Genomic DNA, 12188 nt, shown 5'->3' on the forward strand with positions numbered 1-12188 from the left:
CGTCCAGACAGACACGCTCCATCTGTGTGACTCGTTTCTCTGGCCAACCACGAACACGCCGTGTCTTAACCTCAACGGGGCCTCTCGTCTGCCCCTGAACTCACCGTCCCATGACTACCTTCTGCTGCACATGTGAATGCACCAAAGTGAAACCAACGTGCACACACACAAATACAGAGTGGGAGTTTTCTCAATTTCCCACAGCCAAGTTCATAAAGAGAGCACATGATCGCTGTATGTACAAATACTGGAGAGCAAAATGTATATAAACAGTCCCAACAGCTATATGACATCCATGTGAGGAGAAGAACTCTCACTAGAAGTAAGACTCTCGGAAGAAGCACCAACGTAAACAAGATGAAGCTCTGCATCCTGCTCATGCTCGGGACCCTGCTTGTCCTCGTTTATGGTAAGAGCATGACGTGATGATGGTTTTTGTGAGTCTAATGATGATAAACCTCATGAGTTTGGAATAACAGCTTAAAGTGTGTTGCTAAATCCTGATAAATATTTGCCAACACTGACATGTTTCCTGCAGAGTGGGTGATCCACTGCAACAGTCAGACAAACTCTGAAATATGTGATTCATTTTTCAAGCAAAAATGAATCCCTTGAGTTTTCCTTTATCTTAAATGTTCCTGTAGAAGCATAGAATGCATTACATTTTCTCTAAAAACTGTGTACTTAAATTATTGCTGATCACTTTCTAAAGCATGCAACAGCAAGAATATTTAATGTGTTTTTACAATATTTGAGGCAGCCAATTGTTTCTATTCCTTTCTCTATGGAATGACAATCAACTTGTCGAGTTCTGTTATTGTTTTGTCGTATTGTGAGTGCTAATCTGAAAAGTCTTTGTTGCATTACTAATCAAAAATAAGATGACCGGAAGTGGAGGTCATATTCAGATCCTTTAGCTGAGCTTAATTACTCGATTACAAAAAAACATTGTGTATTAAAAATTGTACTTGAGTGGAAGTACATAATCATGAGAAAAGTTGTGATACTTTATCTAAAAGCAAAATAGCTTAGTCAGCGGCGTGATCTTCTTTTCCGTGTTTTATTATTATATGCTATAATACTGAATATTAATTTTAAGTTGGTGGAGGTAGAGCTAATGTCAACTATATTACTAATTTATCTTTAAACAGACAGTCCACCCCAAAATAGAACTAACTGCTACCACATGCACAGAAACGGGAACTACGCCTGCCAGCTCTATCACCGCGCAGAGGGAAGCAGCGTGCTCCTACTATGCAAGATGTAAACATTAATGGCATCATCCTCAGCTGGGCTGTAACGTTAGCTAGCTCAGTAGTGCTACGTCAGCTAGCAGTAGATAGAATAGCTTGAGTAACTTGGTCATGGTTTCTGGAAAGAGACATTGCTGTTGAGTTTTTCAGATTAGTTTTTGGCGCTTTGAGCACCACAAGTTGAGTGCCATCTAGTTCTATTATATTAGGGAGAAGGCAGACATCTCTACGGCTGATATCTCCAACACTCTGCAGCTCACACCAGAACAGTCTAGATTGATAAATAGCACTACAGATAAGAGGAAAAATATGTTTGATTTTTGAGTGAACTGTCCCTTTAAGAATGCATCCCACTCAGTTAGTGGTAGGAATCATGATACGATATTATCACGATATTTAACTCACGACACAATATTATTGCGATTTTAAAAATTTACCATGACATACAGTATAGGCCAAAAGTTTGGACACACCTTCTCATTCAATGCGTTTTCTTTATTTTCATGACTATTTACATTGTAGATTCTCACTGAAAGCATCAAAACTATGAATGAACACATGTGGAGTTATGTACTTAACAAAAAAAGGTGAAATAACTGAAAACATGTTTTATATTCTAGTTTCTTCAAAATAGCCACCCTTTGCTCTGATTACTGCTTTGCACACTCTTGGCATTCTCTCCATGAGCTTCAAGAGGTAGTCACCTGAAATGGTTTTCCAACAGTCTTGAAGGAGTTCCCAGAGGTGTTTAGCACTTGTTGGCCCCTTTGCCTTCACTCTGCGGTCCAGCTCACCCCAAACCATCTCGATTGGGTTCAGGTCCGGTGACTGTGGAGGCCAGGTCATCTGCCGCAGCACTCCATCACTCTCCTTCTTGGTCAAATAGCCCTTACACAGCCTGGAGGTGTGTTTGGGGTCATTGTCCTGTTGAAAAATAAATGATCGTCCAACTAAACGCAAACCGGATGGGATGGCATGTCGCTGCAGGATGCTGTGGTAGCCATGCTGGTTCAGTGTGCCTTCAATTTTGAATAAATCCCCAACAGTGTCACCAGCAAAACACCCCCACACCATCACACCTCCTCCTCCATGCTTCACAGTGGGAACCAGGCATGTGGAATCCATCCGTTCACCTTTTCTGCGTCTCACAAAGACACGGCGGTTGGAACCAAAGATCTCAAATTTGGACTCATCAGACCAAAGCACAGATTTCCACTGGTCTAATGTCCATTCCTTGTGTTTCTTGGCCCAAACAAATCTCTTCTGCTTGTTGCCTCTCCTTAGCAGTGGTTTCCTAGCAGCTATTTGACCATGAAGGCCTGATTGGCGCAGTCTCCTCTTAACAGTTGTTCTAGAGATGGGTCTGCTGCTAGAACTCTGTGTGGCATTCATCTGGTCTCTGATCTGAGCTGCTGTTAACTTGCCATTTCTGAGGCTGGTGACTCGGATGAACTTATCCTCAGAAGCAGAGGTGACTCTTGGTCTTCCTTTCCTGGGTCGGTCCTCATGTGTGCCAGTTTCGTTGTAGCGCTTGATGGTTTTTGCGACTCCACTTGGGGACACATTTAAAGTTTTTGCAATTTTCCGGACTGACTGACCTTCATTTCTTAAAGTAATGATGGCCACTCGTTTTTCTTTAGTTAGCTGATTGGTTCTTGCCATAATATGAATTTTAACAGTTGTCCAATAGGGCTGTCGGCTGTGTATTAACCTGACTTCTGCACAACACAACTGATGGTCCCAACCCCATTGATAAAGCAAGAAATTCCACTAATTAACCCTGATAAGGCACACCTGTGAAGTGGAAACCATTTCAGGTGACTACCTCTTGAAGCTCATGGAGAGAATGCCAAGAGTGTGCAAAGCAGTAATCAGAGCAAAGGGTGGCTATTTTGAAGAAACTAGAATATAAAACATGTTTTCAGTTATTTCACCTTTTTTTGTTAAGTACATAACTCCACATGTGTTCATTCATAGTTTTGATGCTTTCAGTGAGAATCTACAATGTAAATAGTCATGAAAATAAAGAAAACACATTGAATGAGAAGGTGTGTCCAAACTTTTGGCCTGTACTGTATATTGCAATTTATTACCTTTTTTTCAGCTACAAATAACATCTCCAAAAGAAAACTTTGTCAAGCTTTGTTTTATTTAATAAGTTTACAGTCTGTTCTTTTTGCGTCAGTCATTTTTATAGCAGCTAAATGTATCTAGTGAACTGAAAAAGAAAGACGTTTCATTATTTTAGTAGGCTACCTAAAGTTAAATTTGCAACATTAGTAATTTATGTAATGAAAAACAATACTTAGCGTCCATGTATCGATACAACATTTCCACGCAAAATATCACGATACTCTGCTGTATCGATTCCCCCTCTCTATATTCAATTAGGACACATTATAACACATTTACTGAAAAATAAAATATATGATAGAAGCACCAGTTAGTCAAGGACCATAACTGTCTGCATAATTGTAACTCAGTCAAACTTTTCAGCCCTCAGTAACCTTAACCACACCATGACTTGTAGAATTTAAGTTGACTTTAGAGAAAAGAGGGAAGTAGCCATTACATGTCACAATGCCAGGGCTGGTAGTTGTGATGAAAGCTTGCAGTTAGTGGACCTGTCAGCATTTAATTTATTGACCACTCAAACATTGCGATGAAAAGTCCCCACTAAAGTAAAACAAGGAAGGGGAGGTTGCTGTTACATTGCAATCACTGTGGGAGGGTGAGGTCATGACTTTAAATACTGACAAATCAGATTTTTCTTGTTTCTTTGTTGGAAAAACCCTACACACTGCGCAGTGTCATTGTTTAAGCTTGAAGTACACAAAGTATGTAACCCACAGCATTTGTAACTGCTGGGCTTATAATGTCAGAAAACATGAGATAGTTGAACTCTTGTGAGCAGAGGCATTTTTTGTTTTGAATACCAAAGTAGAAAAAGCTTAAAAAAAAAAAACACACTCAAAACCAAACTGGAAAAATCTGCATGTTCTGACCTTTCAAATAAAACTGCAACCAAAGCAAAAGACTGTTCAAGTTGAAGTTTGTTTCCACAAGTGATTTAGAAAAACTCTGCCAAGATTCAGAGGCTTATGTAGTACAGTATGTTTGTCCTCCTGAAGTGGTTCAAATCTGACTGAATGTCTGTTGATGACAGGAATGCCGCCAATCAGCAGGGACTACAACACACACTGTCGCTGCCTTCAGGTGGAGTCGAGGATTATCCCTCCAAACAGCCTGAAGAGCATCAAGCTCGTCCCTGAAGGGCCCCACTGCCCAGATATGGAAGTCATGTAAGTGCTCTCATATACAGGACTGTTTACTGAAAGTCATCACACAAGGGTCAAACTGTAACATGATCTATTCATGTGTTGAGAAGACAAAACAGATCCCCTTGGACTCACATTGGGAAAGAGATGTCTATAAATCAGTGGATACATTTTTTTGAGTGTCAAAACCCTAAAGAAATGACTCGTTTCACTGTCAAGATTCAATCCATTCAGTCCGATAACATTTGTAAAGTCTAAAAGAGCCCCAAGATTAAATTATTTCATCCACATTCAAATTAGTGGAGCGCTAAACCTGAAGTTAGCTGCTCAGCTAGTGGAAGTTTGTCACTCTGCCGTGTTTGGCAGCTGCAAGTCTCTAGTGCGCCTGATTTCTGGGTCCAGTGATGCCGAAGCAGTGCTGATCATCCGGGTAATTTCAGACCACAAAAATTAAGCTTTTTTGGCCACTGAGCAGCTTCCATAGGAATGAACAGGGCCTCGCCGCCAATGCTGTATCTAATACTCTTGATAAGTCCGTGGACTAGCCACATTAACATGTGGATACATAGCGCCCGCTGCCCACCCTCCGGTCACTAGCTTAAGTTAGCCTTGGCTGCCCTTCACTGCACGCCACCCCTGTTGGGTAGGAGCTAGCTAGCAGTGCTGCTCATTCACCAAGTACCACTGGAAATACCATCCTGACCCATGGTGGCGGGACGGCATTGCTGCGGAAACATTGTGGCCAGCCTGTGTTCCCCCAGGTAGCTTACCCGTTGAGTAAGCTGCTTCATTTTGCACCGCAGAACCCCTTTAGCATTGTTAACCATATTAGCACCACTTTCTGTGCTGACAAAGCTAGCTGTGCTAACATAGATAACATAAATAGCAATAGTAAAGGGGTTTAGTGATTCAAAGTTACGCCACTTACCCACCAGAGCTACCTGGGGCGACACCGGAGGGTGGGCACAATGTTTGCGCAGCAAAGCTGTCCCACCTTAATGGGTCAGGACGGTGTTATCGGCAGTAATTGCTAAATGTGCCCCAAGCTAGCTACCATCCAAAACAGGTGTTGTGTAATGCAGAATAGCCAAGGTTAATTAAACAGTGTAGCATGAATACTGTTTTGGCTTTGTTCTTTATATCGTTCAGCATAGTGCTAGTAGTAAGACTAAACTAAAGAGTAGCAACATTAACAGACGTGTAAGAGGTCAAAAATATTTTGTTAGTTGACAGATTAATGGTTAACTGTGACATCCCCAGTCATAAGGCTGCATGACAGTAAAGTTACCAGGCTGTTGTAGCTGTTCTGTGCTCCTAGATTGATGATGTCAATGTTTTTAAAATCCTGTCTCTAACTGCAGTACATTTATTTAATTTCTTTGACCAGAGCTGGACTGTCGAACGGGGAGAAGGTGTGCCTGAACCCTCGGTCCTCCTGGGTGAAGAAGCTTGTCAACTTTGTTCTGGAGAAGCAGCAGGGAGGAGCACTTCCCAAGAATCAGGGGCAATAAAACAGCACAAATTGAAAACATGCTGCAGTTAAAGCTGCTTGAAATAACGCGATTCTGCAAATACGAGCCATGCTGTTGTACTTTAATGAATAACAGCATTTAACCCAGATTGTTAAACTTAAATAACCTCTTATTGTTGACATTGTTATTTCTGAATTTGTTTTATTTGCCAAATATTTTGTAAAGCATTTCTAAATACCTGTGATTATGCATTTATATTGTTGAGGTTTTAAAAAGAGCAAACAAAAACAGACAGGTGTGTGATTATATTAAGGAAGTAAGTCATTAGACTTTGTGTGTGTGCGGTATTTAATTGTGCTCGTAAAGTCAAATGTGACTTTAAGAGTTTCTCTGTGTGGAAAGTTTTGTTGTATGACCTTTTGAAAGCAGATACTGTAGCATGAAATGTGTAATACTCTAATATGTAACATATCATTTTGTGTATGACTGTGTAAAGCTTCTTCAGCAATAGCAAGACATTACCACTTGCTTTGTTAAATTCCCCTTTCTGTGTCTAATTTGAGTTTGAAATAAAAACAAATATATATGTAAAAAGTAAAATGTGTCATTTCTGCTTTGCTGTTGCTCTGAATGTGAATCCTGCTGAACCATATTTGTACACGTACACCGTTGAACAGCAGCGGTTTTGCAGGTAAAAACTTTATAATTAAATACATTAAATGTACAGCAACAAGACCACATTTACACCTTGCATTGATATGCATTTTTCCTCATGCAGATACATTTAATGCCAGGTGTAAATGAGGTGAGGCTGTACTTAGCCACAGTGGTACTTTGAGCTAAATGCAAAAATGTGTTTACCTTTCGCCCAATGTCGGCTGGTTACAGAAAATGAATGAATGAATGTTTATCATGTTGACCATCTCAGTTTAGCATGTTATCATCCCCACATTTGCTAATTATCACTGTGACTTGACGGAGTTTCATGTGTAGCTCTATCAGCTTCTGCAATTTTATCACATTTAATGCAGATAAAGTAAAATCCTCATCATTTACCATCAAAAACATGTCACACCTCCATTTCTTCCCCGCCTCTGTCTCCCATGACTGAGGGTCGTTCTGGAGAGCGATGGTTCCGGTTTTAAAAACTAGTAGCCGTCGGTGCGACCCCGCTGAGAGCCACTGGTGGTGTTAGCTCCCTGGCTAACACTGGTGGTGGAGGAGGCAACTCAGCTGCTAGCCTAATAGCCATTGGCGCGCCCCGCTGAGAGCTGCTGGTGGTGTTAGCTCCCCGGCTAACACTGATGGTGGAGGAGGCAACTCAGCTGCTAGCCTAATAAGCCGTTGGCGCGACCCCGCTGAGAGCTGCTGGTGGTGTTAGCTCCCCGGCTAACACTGATGGTGGAGGAGGCAACTCAGCTGCTAGCCTAATAGCCGTTGGCGCGACCCCGCTTAGAACCGCTGGTGTTGTTAGCTCCCCGGCTAACACTGGTGGTGGAGGAGGCAACTCACTCAGCTGCTAGGCTAGTAGCCATGGGCGTGACCCTGCTGAGAGCCGCTGGTGGTGTTAGCTCCCCGGCTGACACTGGTGGTTTTCTGAACAACTGAAAGGCTTCCATAAATGTCCAGGCATTTATGGCTGGACATTTATGCTTTATTAACTAAAGCTAAAGGTAATATTATTATATTATTTCGTTTTTCGTTTTTTTATTTTGATTATATAAACATTTCATAATTTTGATCGGAAGTATAATGTGATGATTGACAGGCGGAACCCTTTAATTGGCTGTTGTTTACGGCCAGTGGCCCAGTGCACGTAGTCACAACACCGGATGCTTGGAATGCAACGTGCTGTGAGTGGAGAGAATATTAATGGGAAATGGGAAAAATGGGAAAATACAAGTTTGAGCAGAAGTGGTTGGATGAGGAACTATTCAGAACCTGGTTAAAGCCCGTCGACGGTAACCCCGAGAGGCATTTTGCAGCATGTGCAAAAAGATCTTCAAACTTTGCACAATGAAATGCAGTGAAATCACACATGCTGTCAGATAGTCACAAGTCGGCGATTAAAGGCAGGCAGCAGTTAACTGTGCCGAATTTCTTTGCCGTGACCAGCAACACAACTTCTGCTGTCGCCACCACAACTGCAGCTGCTGCTGCTACCACCACCACACCTGCCGCTACAGTGGCCGCCTCCAGCCTTTTCAGGTTAGAGTTAGTTTTTCACATCATTCTTCAGGCTGGTTTTGTTATTTTTGAAATGTGCAGATAAATTCTGAGACTGTAAACCGTCTTGTGAGCCATTTCTAATTCACTATAGAGTGACAGTTATGAAAAATTTACTCTATAGAGTTTCTCAAATATTCAAGATTAGCTGATGCTTACAATTTTGTCTATATCTATATATATACAGTACAGGCCAAAAGTTTGGACACACCTTCTCATTCAATGCGTTTTCTTTATTTTCATGACTATTTACATTGTAGATTCTCACTGAAGGCATCAAAACTATGAATGAACACATGTGGAGTTATGTACTTAACAAAAAAAGGTGAAATAACTGAAAACATGTTTTATATTCTAGTTTCTTCAAAATAGCCACCCTTTGCTCTGATTACTGCTTTGCACACTCTTGGCATTCTCTCCATGAGCTTCAAGAGGTAGTCACCTGAAATGGTTTTCCAACAGTCTTGAAGGAGTTCCCAGAGGTGTTTAGAACTTGTTGGCCCCTTTGCCTTCACTCTGCGGTCCAGCTCACCCCAAACCATCTCGATTGGGTTCAGGTCCGGTGACTGTGGAGGCCAGGTCATCTGCCGCAGCACTCCATCACTCTCCTTCTTGGTCAAATAGCCCTTACACAGCCTGGAGGTGTGTTTGGGGTCATTGTCCTGTTGAAAAATAAATGATCGTCCAACTAAACGCAAACCGGATGGGATGGCATGTCGCTGCAGGATGCTGTGGTAGCCATGCTGGTTCAGTGTGCCTTCAATTTTGAATAAATCCCCAACAGTGTCACCAGCAAAACACCCCCACACCATCACACCTCCTCCTCCATGCTTCACAGTGGGAACCAGGCATGTGGAATCCATCCGTTCACCTTTTCTGCGTCTCACAAAGACACGGCGGTTGGAACCAAAGATCTCAAATTTGGACTCATCAGACCAAAGCACAGATTTCCACTGGTCTAATGTCCATTCCTTGTGTTTCTTGGCCCAAACAAATCTCTTCTGCTTGTTGCCTCTCCTTAGCAGTGGTTTCCTAGCAGCTATTTGACCAATGAAGGCCTGATTGGCGCAGTCTCCTCTTAACAGTTGTTCTAGAGATGGGTCTGCTGCTAGAACTCTGTGTGGCATTCATCTGGTCTCTGATCTGAGCTGCTGTTAACTTGCCATTTCTGAGGCTGGTGACTCAGATGAACTTATCCTCAGAAGCAGAGGTGACTCTTGGTCTTCCTTTCCTGGGTCGGTCCTCATGTGTGCCAGTTTCGTTGTAGCGCTTGATGGTTTTTGCGACTCCACTTGGGGACACATTTAAAGTTTTTGCAATTTTCCGGACTGACTGACCTTCATTTCTTAAAGTAATGATGGCCACTCGTTTTTCTTTAGTTAGCTGATTGGTTCTTGCCATAATATGAATTTTAACAGTTGTCCAATAGGGCTGTCGGCTGTGTATTAACCTGACTTCTGCACAACACAACTGATGGTCCCAACCCCGTTGATAAAGCAAGAAATTCCACTAATTAACCCTGATAAGGCACACCTGTGAAGTGGAAACCATTTCAGGTGACTACCTCTTGAAGCTCATGGAGAGAATGCCAAGAGTGTGCAAAGCAGTAATCAGAGCAAAGGGTGGCTATTTTGAAGAAACTAGAATATAAAACATGTTTTCAGTTATTTCACCTTTTTTTGTTAAGTACATAACTCCACATGTGTTCATTCATAGTTTTGATGCCTTCAGTGAGAATCTACAATGTAAATAGTCATGAAAATAAAGAAAACGCATTGAATGAGAAGGTGTGTCCAAACTTTTGGCCTGTATATATATATATATATATATATATACATACATATATATGTAATAAAGAACTGCATCTGCAGTTTGACATGGGCATTAAATTTGTTTAAAGTGGCATTAAAAAGGGCATTAAAAAGCATTAAATTAGATTTGCTGATACCTGCAGAAACCCTGTTAGCATGTTTACATTTAAATTATCCCAGCGGCTAGCGGACTTTTTTTTCCTTTTTCATAGCTTAAACTACATAAAGCATTATTATTTTTCTTACTTATCGGTGGTTTAAGTCACTGTATCTCCTGACAGAACTGCTCGGTTGAATTTCAGCCCGCATGCACGGTTTTTCAGCCAAACACTGTTGAAACAGAGCAGCTAATGTTGCTGTAGTGAGAAGTTAGCGGCGTGAGATGACATCCAGGCAGGTAGCGTTACGTTGTGTTTCATCTCATAACAGCATTGTTTACATATGCCATATGCTCTGTCTGTTGTCCTGTATTCTCTCCGAAATCCGAAATATTTCCATGCTGCTGATTTATTTCCGAGTAAATAACGTTACCCTCATCGTCTTTCTCCTGCTTTTGAAATAGACTTTCAAAGTAAAAGCGTATCCTAAACATGACGATATGCATCGATGTTTTCACTTTGCATCAATGACATTGGATTGTTAATCATTTGATCCATATATCGATCCAGATTGATGGATCGTTACACCTCTATACTGCGGAAATAAACCCAGAAGCTAGAAAAATTTTCCGGCTGTGTGCCAGGTGGGCAACTCCATTGGAGTCAGTAGGCGCTATCTTGGCATCTGTCATCTAGGTGTTATTAAAATCTATGATTTTACTAAACAAAATAAAGAACACAGGCAAATTTCCAAAGGGACAATCTGTTTCTCTGCTAGGGCCCGTTCTCAATCCAACACTTTGGATTCTCTCAGTGGGCTCCCCCACCCCACCCCACAGCCCTGTGCAGCCAGACAGTCTGCATTGTCTGTATTTACACCCCTGATAGTGGCTGATAGGATCAGCCAACAAACTGACATTGCAATCCCTGGAGTAACACTACGAGCATGGCTAAAATACATAAGCATGCTAAACCCAACCACACAAGCTTCAAACAATGTACATCCAGTGAGACTATGATATAAAACCTGCACTCATCCGTCAACCCAGTCATCAGCATCATCACCCAGTAATTTTGCACAGGTATCACCAAATGTTGGTTCATTTCTCATCATGGGCTGTTTCTCTAACCTTTGGAAATTAGATCCATTTGCTCCATGTTGGGAGATTGCCACATAACTATTAAACTATAATTGCTATTCTCAGGAATCAGTTCAGCACAACAGAGAGCATCTGGGCCAAATTCCTCCTTGAGAAAATTGTGCACAGACATGTGCCAGGACAAAAACCTCACCACTTAACTGTTTCTTAGGTAAGAAAAATTGTTGGTGGTGCACGTCAGAGCAGTTTTATGGGTTTGCAGCTTTTGTCGTGATAGTAACAAGAGAGATGTGAGTCAAGGAATACTCCCAAGATATTTGTAGGTTTCTGTGATGGTCAGTGTTTAATTTGCAAAATGAATAGGACCAGACATAGATGTTGTTTTTAGGGGAATGAAAATACATACATTCTGGTTTCTTGACATTGATAGTTAGATGATGATGTTTCAGCCAGTCATGTAAGTGGTTATGATCAGATAATAGTTTCGAATTTAAGATGTCTGAAAGAAAAATTAAATGTGGAACAGGGCACTATGATGCATAGTAAAAAAAAAAAAAAAAAAAGGCGCTGCTCTTTTGCCTCATTCTCACGACTGTCAGCTTGTCAGTGTGTATTTTGATTGAGACATTGATTCCAGTATCTTAAACTGTACCTGTTCAGACAGGTGCAGTGTCATCAGAGTTTATGGTTTACATAAAGTTTGGTGATCTCAGGTTACGCACAAAACATAGACTTGTATGGTGTCTAAACCTGCTTTTAATCAGGCTGGCTGTTTTAAGGGCCAGGTGTTGATAACTTCTCACAGCAAACTACATATCTGAACATGTTGTATTTGTTCGGAAAACGTGTCTAGTATTTGACAGTTGTTTTGTCAGTGAACCTTGTGGGTTGTAATGGAGCTGTATTTTGTAACTTTACCTTTGTTAAATGTTGCTGTTGTCCCTGGCTTC

At 41.4% G+C, this 12188-nt stretch overlaps 1 protein-coding gene across 1 annotated transcript; it reads left to right on the forward strand.

The window, feature by feature from the left end:
• The first annotated feature begins 251 nt into the window (after nt 1-251).
• On the forward strand, nt 252-6603 carry cxcl19 (chemokine (C-X-C motif) ligand 19). Its single transcript, XM_033610173.2, has 3 exons — nt 252-409; nt 4420-4555; nt 5919-6603. Exons 1-3 carry the CDS (start codon nt 358-360, stop codon nt 6040-6042), a joined length of 312 nt encoding a protein of 103 aa, XP_033466064.1. The 5' UTR covers nt 252-357; the 3' UTR covers nt 6043-6603.
• The last annotated feature ends 5585 nt before the right edge of the window (nt 6604-12188 follow it).

This window comes from Epinephelus lanceolatus, chromosome 22, assembly GCF_041903045.1.
Source record: "Epinephelus lanceolatus isolate andai-2023 chromosome 22, ASM4190304v1, whole genome shotgun sequence".
NCBI lineage: Eukaryota > Metazoa > Chordata > Actinopteri > Perciformes > Serranidae > Epinephelus > Epinephelus lanceolatus.

Coding starts and splice junctions, on each gene's coding strand:
- cxcl19 (XM_033610173.2), top strand. CDS start 358: ATGAAGCTCTGCATCCTGCTCATGCTCGGGACCCTGCTTGTCCTCGTT. Junction 410..4,419: donor CCTGCTTGTCCTCGTTTATG/GTAAGAGCATGA, acceptor TGTTGATGACAG/GAATGCCGCCAATCAGCAGG. Junction 4,556..5,918: donor TGCCCAGATATGGAAGTCAT/GTAAGTGCTCTC, acceptor TTCTTTGACCAG/AGCTGGACTGTCGAACGGGG.